This window comes from Hydra vulgaris, chromosome 10 (genome assembly GCF_038396675.1).
Source record: "Hydra vulgaris chromosome 10, alternate assembly HydraT2T_AEP".
Lineage (NCBI taxonomy): Eukaryota > Metazoa > Cnidaria > Hydrozoa > Anthoathecata > Hydridae > Hydra > Hydra vulgaris.
This window is the reverse complement of record NC_088929.1, coordinates 5,895,001-5,910,830: the sequence shown is the minus strand read 5'-3', so window position 1 is coordinate 5,910,830 and position 15,830 is coordinate 5,895,001. Positions and strand designations below refer to the sequence as shown.

Here is a 15,830-nt window from a genome sequence, read left to right as displayed (position 1 = left end):
GCATAGACAAACTGAACCTCAAGAGTTATTTGTTCTTTACGACTTACGTCAAGAGTGCAGTTAAGAATTACTTAGTTTTGTAATTGACAACTGTGAACCGTCTGCCTGAACTACTGTCAATAGGAAAGTTAATATTTTTAATCTGCACTGGTCCTTTTACAACAAGCACTTGACGAATGTCATCTGTGATTCTGGCTGGCCGCATTCCGCAGTCTTCAAGCGAGTCCCATGATAGTGACGAAGTGACTGCATTTTCCTCGGCACCAGAGTTCTGAAACAATAACGATGATTATTTTACTAAATGAGGTTTTATACAAAAACAACATTATTTTTAAAGTTCATTTTTAATAGTGGATGAAGGATGATTATTACAAAGTATTTTAGTTAATTTTTTCCAACTTGCACAACCCTACTTTTTTCAAATTTTCTACTTTTTTGTAAAATTTGTAAAAAGTATTTTTTTAAATTTTATCTTTTATTTTTGTATTTTTTTATTTTTTTTTATTTTTACACCAAAAAAAAAATTAATTTGCCGTATTCATTATCATTTATTTTATTTTGTTTACTAATTTCCAGAATTGTAATATATATTTATAGGCTTACAAATATAGAACTGTATTTTGATTGAGTTTTTTTTAACTCACTTTTTGTGTGAAGAGTTTAATTTGTTGATTTTATTTAGCTTATATATTTTATAAAACTATTGTAAACATTCAACTAAAAATAAAGTTTTTATATAAATAAAGGCTAACGTGCTGGAAATGTCCGCTTAAATTCTTTTTAATCTTAAACAATTTACGCTAGTTTAAGCAATAAACATAATTAAATGGAACAGAAGAAAAAATACGTTGGCATTATTTGATTATATTTTTAAAAAAATTTTTTAAGTTGCGGCAGATTTTTCAGCTAAAGTCAAAATAAGTGGAGAGGAGGTAAAACAAAAGATTTTATTTTAAAATAAGACTTGGTACTTAAGAAGACCTTTCACTGTATCTGTATATAATTTTTTTTTCCTCAACAAAATGCATATAAACTTACAAATTCAAAGTCAAGCACAAACCTTAAATGAAGATGGTGAACTTGACGTACTCGTACTTGGTTGGTAATGTAAGTGTTCTCTAAGAGAAAAAGGTTCAACTGCCTCTACAGGAATGTCTTTTAAAACTTGAGACTGTGGATTTTCTTCTGACATCTTCTGCTCCTAGAGTAAAAGTTATTTTATTAGTTCTTTTGTTATTTTGTTATAAATATGGTTGAAAGTACACCTAACACCCAATATAAATAAAAAAAGTGTTATGAAAATAGCACGCAATGGTTATTAAGGCTTAAATAAAGGTCTATTATCTCTCTAAATTATTATTATTATTATTATTATTATTATTATTATTATTATTATTATTGTATTTATTAACCAACTTGATAATAACAAATGCACTCTTGTTTTGTTTCTTACCTGAAATTGATGCTGATTATCGTTTACATCTTATTTTTCTCAATGCCTTTGCTTGTTTTTAGTCATCTCTCTCCATATGTGATTTGCATTTTCTATAAAAGAAACCCAAAGGCTTCTTTTTTTCCGCCATAATAACTCACCCACTTATTTTTTCAAATATTTAACTAACGACTACTTTTAGCTGTAATTGTTTTTTCATTTAACTGCTAAGCAAACACTTACAAAATCAATAATTTAAAATATAAACTTTGGTGCCCCTAATATGTAAATATACAGTTACAATAAACATTTAACACACAAAAACACAATTTAAATAAACAACAAACTAACAAACATATTCTTTTAAATAATCACCTAACTAATACTTTTTGATTTAATTATTTTTTTCATTGATGTGCTCAGCAAATATTTACAAAATCAATAGTCTAGCATATCAACTTTGGTGCCCCTAATATATAAATAACTCACTACTTGTACACATTAAAGACCCCGAATATTATTTTTAACTTTTACTTTTTTGAATCCAAATTAAAACTTAAAAAAAAAAACGTTAGCTACGCCAGCGCGGCACCCCAGAAGAGTCGGCGCCCTATTCAACCTCATAATTCGCATAGCCCTTGCACCGACCCTGCCAATAGGTAACTATAAAAGCGTATAAAATGGTAGTTTATAACTCTTCTCATAAACTAGGTTTTTTTGATTTATTAAAAGAAAATCAATTAAAACAGAAAAAAAAAGAGTTTATGCTGGAAAAAAACGTTTGTTTAATATTTATATATCAATGCGCACTATAAGAATTCACCGCTAAAATATAAATAAAGTTATGAACTGTCTTCTTCAATAAAGTTAGTAACATCTTCTGTGGCGTTACACAGTAGTGTTTTATACATGGCAAGTACTCTGTCTTCTACTCCTACAAGACAAAGGAGTCAAAAAACATCATTTTTTTTTGGCAAGCTTACAGAGTTCTTTAAATTCAAATATTTTGGTCGGAAAATGTTCCATTTCTTTCCTTTTTTAAAGAGACTGTGTGATATGGGCTCAGAATGGTAATTGCATGGAACCACTTCTATCTTGTCAGAACAAAGAAGGAGTTTTTTTTCTTCAATGATTTTTAATGTTTTTTTTGTTCTTGACAAACGTTTTCACTTCTGATTTGAATTCAAGTGCCGATTAGTCTTTCTAATAAACCATGACTTTTCCATGTCGGTTAAGTATGTTAATGTATTCATTAGGCTCTATCTAGAATTTTCTTTTTTTTTTTTATATCGAGTTGTACTCGACCAAACACACGATCTGCTAGCAGATATGAGTGCCAACGTTCTGGAAACGTATGTGAAATATGCAGTTTCTTGAAACATTGCTTTCTTAAAGCAAGAGGCATTGATGCCATATTTATGTTTTTGTTCTGCCCGTAGCATAAATCAAAAAACAGCCGAAGTGATGAAACATCAGTGCACTTATCCATGAGATCATTTTTAAATAGATGTTGTATGGCTAAACAGATCATATTTGAATCTTTTCGATTCTCACTCTCCGGCCACGTAAAAAAAAAATATCGTCAACAGACTGAGATTTATTACCCAAATGAATAGCAATATCTAGAACATGTAAATAAAGCTGCCAAGAATAGTAGGCTTCTTCTATTGATTATTTTGGTAGTACAAGATTCTCCATCATGTCAAAGCAGATAGTTATCTCATTTGGGTGGATATTATTAGGCAAACTGTAAAATTTTCTTGCTTTCCTTCTGTGAAGAATGAAAAGTGCAGTTTTTCTTTTCTTTTGATTCTCAGTAATATTTTGGTTTTTCATAGACAACTTAAACGATTGACATGTAGAAAACGTATCTGTTGTTGGGTATTTAAATGCTCAATTGAAATGGTTTATAAATATTCTATAATAATAATGGTAGTTTACATTTTGAGCAATAGTTGTGCTACTTTTATCCAAAAAAAGTTGGCACATTCCTTTTTACATTCAAATCAGAGGGCAAATATTTACGTCCAGTTAATATTTGCCCTCTGTATCTTCTATAATGACTTGCTCTGCATAAAGAAGTCTGAATGCGGTACTGGTGTAGTAGTAGAGCGCTCACTTCACAAGTGAAAGGTTTCCGTGCTCGATTCTCACGACGTCTCTAGTAGTACCACGCTCAGCTAGTTCTCTGCGCAGCAGCCTTGTTCTTCAAGGTTTGTGTTTCGGAGTTATAGAGTTTAGAGCGGGTTATAGTTACAAGTAGCCTCCTCATCTGGAGTGTTCTACTCGGTCTTGGGAAGGTGAATTATATATATATATATATATAAAAAGAATAGAATATGATTTTTAATAGCTTCTTCCAATTCAGAAAAAACTTTTTTCTTCCTGTCTCCTCCTCTAATTTCAGGTCTGGTTGTTCTTTCTCCACGCTACGATTGGTCCAAATAAAAAACTTTTTGAAAATTTAATTTTAAAAAATCATAGGGCGTTTTAAAAATTAATTTGTTTTTTAGCTACAAATAAATAAAAATATTGAAGTCTTTGAAAATGTTTTAATAATATTATATTTATTATATATATATATTATATATATATATATATTATTTTTTTATATAATATATATATATATATATATATATATATATATATATATATATATATATATATATATATATATATATATATACATATATATATACATATATATTATACATATTACATAAAAATATATATATTACATACATATATATATATAATATATATTACATATATATTATTATATTATATATATACAAATATATTATATATATATATATAATATATATATTTTATTTATATATATTCTATATATATATATTCTATATATATATATATATATATATATATATATATATATATATATATATATATATATATATATATATATATATTATGTATATACATATATATATATATATATATATATATATATATATATATATATATATATATATATATATATAATATATATATATATATATATATATATATATATATATATATATATATACATATATATATATATATATATATATAAATATATGACTGTATACTGTATAACCACTTCTGATTATATATAAATATAAAATAGACTTTATTTAACCACTTAAAGAGGTACTCGATGATAAGTCTTCTCAGACTTCTACGAGTTTTACTTTACAACAACATGTTTTTTTATAATAAGAAACACTATTAGTTTACGTTATACTTAGTTATATTTGTTAAACCACTTTTTATTATGATACGTAGTAATATTATGTTATATATAATTTTATTTTTTACGTTGCATTATGTTATATTATGTAATTGTAACGTAACGATGTGTAAATATATTTAATTTTTAAAAAAAAAAAAAAAAAAAAAAAGTATACATATATATAATAACTGTATAAAAATATATATAAATATATATATATATATATATATATATATATATATATATATATATGTATATATATATATACATATATATATAAAAGTATGTATATATATATAAGTATGTATATATATATATATATATATATATATATATATATATATATATATATATATATATATATATATATAAATATAAATATATATATATATGTATATATATGAATATATGTTTATATATATATATATGTATATATATATATATGTATATATATATATATATATATATATATATATATATATTTATATATATATATATGTATATATATATATATATATATATAAATATATATATACATATATATATATATATATATATATATATATATATATATATATATATATATATATATATATATATATATGTATAAATACATATGTATATATATGTATGCAATACAATATAACAATACTGTCTTTTTATCAATTGTTGTAATTTAGAGTACATAGTTGACAATTATATTACTCCCTTAGTGAGGGGGAAATTAATTGCTGAGATTCCAGTCCTTGATAAAGAATTTTTTGTCTCGCTTGATTTTATTCCTAATAAGTTTGATTCTGGTTCACATAATATTATTCATTTTACTATTGGTTCTGATCGTTTTAATTATGGTGATATTACTCCAGGAATCTGGTCAAATGCACAAGGTAATGGCGTACTTGACATAGCATCCTCAATTAATGGATATTTAGATGTACACACTTTTTTGACAAATGCATTTACAGTTAATCAGTGGTCAAATATTGTAATAAATCAAGTTTTTAATGGGTCATTTTATGTTTACAAAATCATTATAAATGAAGAATTTGTGTTTTGCATAATTAACAATCGAGCAAATAGTTTTGTAAATGTCAAAGTATATGCTTCAAATCCATGGGCGGAAGCTCAAAATGGTTCAATAAAAAACTTGTTTGTTATTAATGGGAATTCAAGTGAGTTTCTTATTTATTTTTTACAAAAAGATTTTAGAGGCTTAGTATGTTAAAAATAAAAATTAATATTGATATTTAACTAACACTACAACTATAACAATAACTACTGCTGCTACTACTCCTTCAGCTACTACTTCTACTGCTGCTATTACTACCAAAACTATTTCTACTAATCAAACTATTTCTACAACTACTACTACTACTACTACTACTACTACTACTACTACTACTACTACTACTACTACTACTACTACTACTACTACTACTACTACTACTACTACTACTACTACTACTACTACTACTACTACTACTACTACTACTACTACTACTACTACTACTACAACTACTACTACTACTACTACTACTACTACTACTACTACTACTACTACTACTACTACTACTACTACCACTACTACCACTATTATTAATTTTGTTATTATTATTGTTATTAGTCGTATTATATTCTTATTATTACTATAAAATTATTTTGCTTTTTAATTTTTAGTTTTTTTTAATTTCAATTGTTAGCCAAAGAAATGAAGCCTATTGTTATACTTTCTAAAGGTATTGTTATCTTTCTTAGGTGGTATAGAGGTATATTCTAAAGATCTTTTATAAAACTGCTTTATTAAAATTTTAACTTAAAACTAAATTAAAATTACATTACCCAGTGGGAATGCCTTGTCCAGAGGATGTTTGTTTGGCGTCTCACGGATGTCCAGACATCCGCAAGACGTCCGGCAGACATCCCCTAGTGTGAATGCGTTGCACAGTGCCTCATAAACCTTAAAAAGTGGAAAAAATAAATTTAACATGAAGTACTTTTAGCCTAAAAATTTTTAAATCTATTTCTTAAAACATTAGGACTATTGCTTACATAAAAAATTATACTTTAAAAATTATGTATTTTGATATATTTTTTCTAGTTATACTTTCATCAATTTCACATCCTCCTAGTAGTAAGTTGATTAAACCCAAATTTTAGTTTTGTTTGTCTGTGACTGCATACAATTTATTTTTTATTACTAAATAACTAAAGCATTTATTTTATTTTAGGCAAAACATTAGTAGTCTCTGCTGCTATAATAGTTCCTGTTTTAGTTGTTTTTGTTGCAGTTATTATGATTATTGCTTTATTAAGATATCGTAGAAAAACGTCCCTGGAACCAATGATAAATCTAAATCATTTCACAATTGAGTAAGTATGATATATATAAATATTATTTTTTATTCATATGTATATATGTATATATATGTATATATATATATATATATATATATATATATATATATATATATATATATTTATATATACATATATATATATATATATATAAATTATTAAAAAACACTTATCTAACTTTTATCTTCTACTTAAAGTTTCACCATTGCAATGGTGAAAGTTCAAGTAGAAGATAAAAGTTAGATAAGTGTTCTTTCCTAATTTATTATTTCTCTGTTCTTTAAGAACATTGAGCACTCCATTTGTAAAATAAACATAATTAACGCATATATATATATATATATATATATATATATATATATATATATATATATATATATATATATATATATATATATATATATATATATATGTATATATATATATATATATATTTATATATATATATATATATTTATATATACATATCTATATTTAAATTAGTAACAACTCTTATGTAGTTTTTTTCTTCTACTAATTGTTTCACCATCAGAAGGTTCACAGGAAGAATGTCTTAATTAAAAAATTCAAATTATAGAGAAAATATTTCAAATGAAGTTGCGAATCTTTATGATTAATTATGTAATAACTGCAGTTATTTTGTAACCAGGGAGTTGCATCGACTACATTGAAATTTAATAATTAATCATAAACGTTTTGGAATTAGGATAATTTTAATTGGTCATTTGCTTTTATAGTTTTTAAAATATACTTATTTTTGTGTTTGCATTTAGAAATTAATTCAGATTTTTTTTCGATAAATTTTTATAATCTAAATGAGTAATAATTTCGAATTTTTTTTGGAAACATTGTATGCATTTTTTAGAAATATTATTATTAGCAGACGCAGTTTTTAGGACAGATCAGTTTAATTTAAAATGAATTTTTTTTTCTTTTAGTTGCCGAATATATTTTGACAGCATAGTCTCCTTTCCCAGTAGGCACAGCGACGTGACAAAAACGTGAATTTCACGTTACTTTGGCACGTGACATTTAGGTGACTTTTTGATCCCCATGAAATGACCAATTCACGTGATTTATGGACGTGTTTTTCACGTTACTTTTGGCACGTGATATTTAGGTAACTTTTTGGTCCCCATGAACTGTTTAAAAGACGTGCTTTTTACGTTAATTTTGGCACGTAATTTTTAGCAATAATTGTGCTTTATAAAAACGAAGTGTTTGGATTCGTGTAAAGAAAAAAAAAACACATTGTCGAGGAAATATTTAATACGTATTAAATTACATGATTTTATTAGTCTGTATATTAGTTCTTGTCATAAACATTTTGAATTTGAAATAAAAGCTGCACTTTTGTTAAAATATCTCCCTTAGATCCAATAAGTGATGAGTACAAAGTCATAGATCTGCAACTTACGAAGAGCACGCTTGGATCCACAAAGAGCACACTTCAAACTTAATCTAACGAATCAGGCGATATATTCTCCCATAAAAGCACGCTTCAAACATAATCTAACGAATCAGTCGATATTTTCTCTTATAAGAGTACGCATCAAACTTTATCTAATGGATCAGATTTAGATATAAAATCTTAAATAATAATATGATTATTTAATAATTATCTTAAATCACAAACTTTTAAAACAAATCTTACTTGGTAAGTTGCCAACCATTTTGGCAACAAGATTTTCTAGTCGTTTTCTTTTATCTAAATCATTAAATAATTTTAAGAAAACAATACTACATACAATGTAGAAAAATAAAAAAAGTCATTTGCCTTCTAATTTTATACTCGTATTGCTAAAAAATAAATAAGGATTTAATAAAAAAGACAACACAAAAGTTGACAGATAAATAAAAAAAGAAGTACAAAATAAAAAATACAAGTCTAAAAAAATATTGTTTATCTATATATATCTATATCTAATATCTGTCTATAGATAAATATATATCTATATATAAAGTTAATAACTGATGCGCGTGATTAGAAAAAGACCTGTACTCACCTCATGTGATAACATCTGATTAAATAATTTGTTTTCTTTGTTTTCCATCTTCTTATATTTGCACTTGTTTCTGCATTAACTCACTAATTACAAAGGTGACAGCCCACGAAGTTGCTTTAAATGAGTAATCTACAAAGTTTTGAACTTTAAATGTAATTTTAGAATGCACACAGAAAAATTATAACAATTTTTAAAAATTTAATAAATACCACATAACCACACAACCTTATAGTGGGGATTTTATATCATGATTTTCCTACCCATGGTGAGATTTCTTGAGGCTCCTTTTGCTGTGGAAACATTCACCACAGCTAAGGAGCCTCATCTACCCCTAATTATATATAATATATTAAGTATAAAACTAAAAGTATGTATAATAAAGTATTGTCAAATTAGGTCACCAATAAATACCGAGTGCTGAAAATTCAACTCAGAATCAAGTTGCATTCTCCAACAAGATATGAACTAAATTAAATTCTTGCTACAGGGTGCTATCACAAAAAAAGACGAAGAGAGTGAAAAGTGAATTTTCTCAAACTTTAAAAGTTAAAAGGTTATTGTGTCTTTCTACAGAATGATATTCCTAAGCAATAACATAACAATACCATTGGATCTTCCTAGTCAATAATATTTTATACAGAACATATCATTTGTCATGTAGTTTAATCAATTTAATATTAAATAAGTTATAATAACTTATTTATTATTAAATTAATTACATCGACAAATTTGACAGTCTAAAATATTATATAATAGTAATTAGAATAATGAATATATAAACTACATATTTCATATAATCATTATATTCAAAAAATTTTGAAAATTGTTGGCGGAAAATATCCTGAAAAAATTCGGAATATTTTCCCCCTAATTTTTCCCTTAATTTTGCATTCAGCCAAGCTGATGACAATAATATATACTTTAACTTGCATGTATGGAAAACTTTTCGGATATTTGAAAAAAGATAAATTTCAGAAAAATATCCGGTATTCCGGGAATATCCCAAAAAAATAATCCCTGAAACTCAATTATAAAAAAATAGTAAATAAAATAAAGAATATCTTTCCAAGTTTCTAATCATAGGTTTTTATAGAGAATAAAAAAAGATCCAAAATACACAATATTTTGGCAACGTAACTTTCATACTTTAATTAAGTAAAGTTGTAACCTGGACGAGGTCACCTAAAATATACATGATTGAAACGTGATGAAGGAAACCGGGTAAGAGCATGCATCAAGCTTTATCTAATGAATAAGTCGATATTTTCTCCAATAATAGCTAGCGACACCAAATTTAGCAAAAAAGAAACAAATAAAAACTTAAATAATAATATGATTATTAAATTATTATCTTCAACCACATGCTTTAAACACAAGTCTTACATGGTGAGTCACCAACTGTTTTGGCAACAAGATTTTCTGGTGTTGCTATTTCTTTGATCTAAATCATGAAACAATTTTTGAAAAAAGCAATGCTATATTTGAGAGAAACTTGCTTTACATATTAAAAGGTTGTCAACATTGAAAGATAAGTATAATGCAGTTTCAAATACAATAGCATCATAATCATCTTTTTGTGGGGAAAACATTGAACAAATCCGTGTAAATAACCTGTTTTATATTGTACATAATAACAATAGCAGTAAAAGTCATATAATATATACAATAATAATTTCATAAATACAATTCAAATATATATATTAATCATATAATATTTAAATAATATAAAAAAATGAAATAAATAAGTATTAACCTTTTTTAACAAGTAAAGCACAAGATCAGGATGTCATATATTACAAAAAGATAAAGTATATAATTATAATATATACATATATCAATAATAAATAACATAATACATTTGTTTATTGATATTATCTTGGATAAATTCTTTAACCTTGTTGATAAAAACCAAATAATAGAAGAAAATCTATTTTTGGTTTTTATCTAATCGACTCTTGAGCAATAATGTATGCAAAAGTTCTACAGACATTATTATTGCTCAAGAATTAAGAATAAGTTCTGCTAGAACTTATAATTTGTCCATGTATCTTACTTAATTTGATATTAAATTTGTTATAACATAACTTATTTTGTACTAAATTAAGTAAGCAAAATGGACAAATTCGCCAGTCTAAAATAAAATATCATAAAGTAGAAAAAAAGCATACCTTGTATTTCAGTTTAATCTTATTTGTGTGGCAAATAGGGACGCTTGGTACTAATTTATTTAACTTACTTTGATGTAATTTGGATATTAGATATTACAACTTAAAATATATTGGAATATTTAGTTTTGTTTTAAATGCATTGCGTTATAAGATATTATATAGACCAATTTTTTTTTTTTTTTAATTATAATAAAACTACAATAAAAATTAATTATATCATCATAAAAGTAAAATAATTATAACTAATATAATAAATACAAAAACTATACTATAAAAAAATAAATAATATAATAAAGAATATAATTTTATATTTCTTATTCAGGTTTTTATAAGGAATAAAAAAAGTTTCGTTAGACCCGATATTTTGGCACGTAACTTTCACGTAACTTTTACGTAAAATAGTAACCTGGACGAAGTCACCTAAAATACACGTGATTGAAACGTGAATAAAACGTTGCGTGCCTAATGGGTTGAGTAATTGTTAATTATATTTCTATTTCTATTTTTCTTTTTTGCACTTCTTGTTTCAAATTTAAGCGCAAAATTTTTAAATCTGCTTTTTTAAGTCATGTCAAATGTGCATGTGTTAAAAGTTTTTTCATTAGAAGATCTTTGATTTAATTTATTATTAATTAAAATAGAAACTTGTTTTAAAATTTGAGGGGGATAATTTGAATTTATGTTAATATAAGATAATTCATGATTAGGTTTTTTATGTGGCCTTTAAGAATTTGCCGAGAGGTTTAATGTGACATCAAAAAACTTCACAACTTTTAGATTAATGTTAATTTCAATTCGGAAGCCAATGTTTTTGAGAATTTTATAATACTTTTTCTAATTTTTTCAAGTGAGGCCCTGATATTTTATCCATTATTAATAAACCATCAATGTAACATAAGCATAATTGATTAGAATGAACTATTTTAGTTAGAGAAGTTAAAATATATAAGCAAACAAATTTTCAAATTTCTGCTCCGCGTAGCTTTTCATTGTTACATCAAAGCATTCGTGCGTGGTTTTTTTCTTCCACGTCTCGTTATTAAAATAGAGTAAAGTCTTTCTGGAATATTTAGTTAGACAAATAGTATCGTCTATAATTTCAGTGTAAATTTTTCAAAATTCTATTGTTTTATTTAAAACTTCTGCTGTAATTGAGGGTAAAAAATTTCTGCTGTAATTGAGGGTAGAAACTAGTTTATATCATCAGTGGTATTTTTCCGCTGTTGCAAATTTAATTTTTTTCAAATAATGTTATTTATTTTGTCTGATTTAATTTTAATAATGTGCCTTAGTTCACTTTTTGAAGGTACTAATTGCCTACAAAGGAGTTTATTTTGAAAATTTGGTTTATGATCTTTAGTTAAATAAACGCTTGTGCTTGTGCAGCTGATACAATTCTTGCTTTTAAATTAGTTGTTTTAGCAATGTTTTGACCTTCTAAATTAATTGCATTTTCTAGGTTTTTAGGGGGTTTTGCGTAATTATTAGAAATATTATTGCCCAGTATTTTTTGGTGATTATCTTGGAAAATTTGATATATGTTGCTTGTTGTATAGTTATAAGTTAATTGTTATTGCTATAAGCAGGATCTCTTCATATTTATGAATGGTAACGTATTGATGAGTCTTCTAATTTTTGTAATTAATTTCTACTTTCTTTTTTGAATAAATCTTATCAATACCATTGCAAATTAAGCAGTAACCTTTTGTAATTAATTTCTTCTTTATTTCTTGGATAACTTTTATCAAAACCATTGCTTATTAAGCATCTCTTAAAAATGTATCTCTTTATCATGCATGCCAATTACTTATACCGAATTCTATACTTAACTTCTATAAATGTCTAATCCGTCTTTATATGGAATACTGTTGCATTACCTGGAGCGGATCTTGGAATTATTGCTTTTCTTTTTTAGACTAAGTGCAAAAATACATTGTTAACATATATGGACCTGGTCTTGCTGCCAATATTCAGCCAGTTCATATCGTCGTAATATTGCATTTCTTTCTCTTTTCTTTTAAAACTATAATGGGTGCTGGTCTGAAAAACTAGCACCTATTATGCCATCTACTAAAAATCATTCATGTGTTACTTTACTTCAACTAAGTCATATTTTTACTGTGGCTGTTCCTTGGTGGTCTAAAAACTTGTTTTTTACCAATGTTTTCTTTAAACATCAGTTTTATGGATTCGCTTGCTTCATCTTGTTTTCCTGATTTATTCAATTTGCAATTTTATAAGTTGTCTCCTTATTGTTATCTTGCTTTTTAAACTTCATCTTTTCTCTTCCAGTCACTTCCAACACTAGTAGTGGTTGCTTTCAGCCTTCTGGCAAGGAATGTTAAAAAAAATACTTGAAAATACTTCTGAAAGACAATAAAAATAAAAATAGGTGTTATTGTACTACTATTTAATTGACTACCATCTGGTGAATACAGACTCATATATAATTGTTAGAGTTGCTGAATCAGGCAGCCTGTATAGTCTAAATCTTGCTAACTTCGATAAACATCTAGAAGACTCCAGAAAATATTAAAAAGTTCCAGAGTCTTCTATAAACGTTCACAACAGTCCAGCTGGGCTATGCACAAAATTTGTAGAAAACCCTGAAGAATATAACAAAGATTTCATGAATTGTTAGAAAACAAGCAATGGGTATACCAAACTATTATTGTGATATAAAGCCATTTTCCGAATAGTTGCCTTCTTTCCTGATTCTATGCCTGTTGATTCCGTGAAATATTTATCACCTTCAATTTGCTCTCTAGCAAAACCTTTGCTGGTAATGAAATTCTTAACTTCTTCCAAACATTCAATGATTTGACTGGTTAGAAAAAGGGTAAATGTTGTCAAATCCCTTAGTCCATCGTGTTCCAGATTGCCCATGCAAAGGCACATCATGGAGCCTCTTTTGCAAGTTGTACATGGGCATTCTTGTTTTTTCAAAACACATTTAATATAATTATTTTATTAAGCTGTTATAATATAGCATAAAGAGTATACTAAAAAGTATATCAGCAAATAATATTTATATTGATATATATATATATATATATATATATATATATATATATATATATATATATATATATATATATATATAAATATATAAATATATATATATATATATATATAAATATATATATATATATATATATATATATATATATATATATATTATATATATATATATATATATATATATCAATACAAATATTATCAGAAACAACAACTACAGAAAGCTTTTATAAGCCAAATTTTTACGTAGTAATATCTAGTAAAATTTTTTCCTAAAAATGGCTACTTTACATTATTAACATTATTATTAGAAATATTAGCTGTTTGTGTTGTGGACTAGCAAAGAAGATTGTATACGCGGATTGAACAATTCCAAAGAAAATTTCAGCTTTCGTAAAACTTGAGGCAGCATTTTGTTCATACAAATTTATGAATGAAATCCACAGGTTAAAAATTTAGACAATAGCTTGTTCTTTTTTTGGATTGATTGAACACTCATGCATTTTCTGATGAGTTAGCTCCATTGTCATAGCCTTAGCAAGGCAGTCTTCTAAACAAATTTTTAAACTATTCAAAGTTTTCAGAATTAGTTCTGCAATATCAGATTTAGACTTCTAGGCACAATCTTCAATGATCAAAAACTGCCTTTTCAAATAAAAGTTTCAGGTTTTTCTTCATGTACATATCGAATAACAAAAATAGTTTGTTTAGTATGACTCATCAGGAGTGACATTAACCTTAATGAAAAAATTTTCTCGGAATTGTACTCTTTTATAATTCACCTGCAAACATCAACTGCATAAAGACCAATAATCTCATTTTGAGATTGATTTAACAGGTAATACGCCTGAAAGCTTGACCATTGTCCTATGATTAATTTTATCACATGTTCCTTGAAAATTGGGTCATTATACGAAATCAGTCCCAGCAATCCTAAGAAAATTCCATAGTGAGAATCTCTAACTAGGTCAGATTTACCACAAAAAGCTAATACACATGTATCAAGAAACAGAAATACATCCAAGATTTATTACAGAAGTTTCTCCAGGTGGCTGCTTCATTGTGGAATCGGCAATATACAAAATCTTCAATTGACTTATCAGTTTTCATTCTAAGTTCGAATTCACGCCACTAAATGTAATATTGTTTATAAACTTTAAGAGTTCATGCGCAGGAATTTGACTAATTAAATTTTTACACCTACAACATGATTCTTTCCATATCCTAATCATCCAAAAATTGTAAAGGATGAAGTCAAGTGTAGAACTTGATTTTCAGGTGAAAATAGTTAACAAGTATACAGCTGTCTTTGTAGGGCTAAATACAAACCAATCTTCCGAGAAACACTCCCAATTTGGCATTCTACTTTTTAAAACAGAGATTGAAAGTATGTTTTTCCATTATTTTTGGCATACCCAGTGAAAAGAAAATGCTACGATAAAGTAATTCAAAGCTGTAATTCCGACATTAAATAATAACTATCTTTAATTTTGTAATTCCGCTTCTTTTGCTTTGCTAATTTTAAACTTTGATGTTTCTTAAAGGTACGTGCGTTACATTTTTTTTTTCAAACTTTTGACTAATACATATATATATATATATATATATATATATAT

The 15,830-nt window shown here is 25.9% G+C and overlaps 1 protein-coding gene across 7 annotated transcripts in view; it reads left to right on the top strand.

Moving 5' to 3' along the window:
- The window catches only part of LOC136085756 (uncharacterized), a 209,812-nt gene that overhangs the window by 149,202 nt on the left and 44,780 nt on the right, over positions 1-15,830 (top strand). For 5 of the 7 annotated variants that reach the window (XM_065807157.1, XM_065807158.1, XM_065807155.1 and 2 more), the window contains 4 exons: positions 5,348-5,839; positions 6,368-6,403; positions 6,766-6,798; positions 6,896-7,037. In XM_065807157.1, coding sequence (XP_065663229.1) covers positions 5,348-5,839; positions 6,368-6,403; positions 6,766-6,798; positions 6,896-7,037 — 703 coding nt within the window. The remainder of the gene's footprint in view (positions 1-5,347; positions 5,840-6,367; positions 6,404-6,765; positions 6,799-6,895; positions 7,038-15,830) is intronic. The other 2 variants (XM_065807160.1, XM_065807159.1) reach the window with 1 other exon arrangement.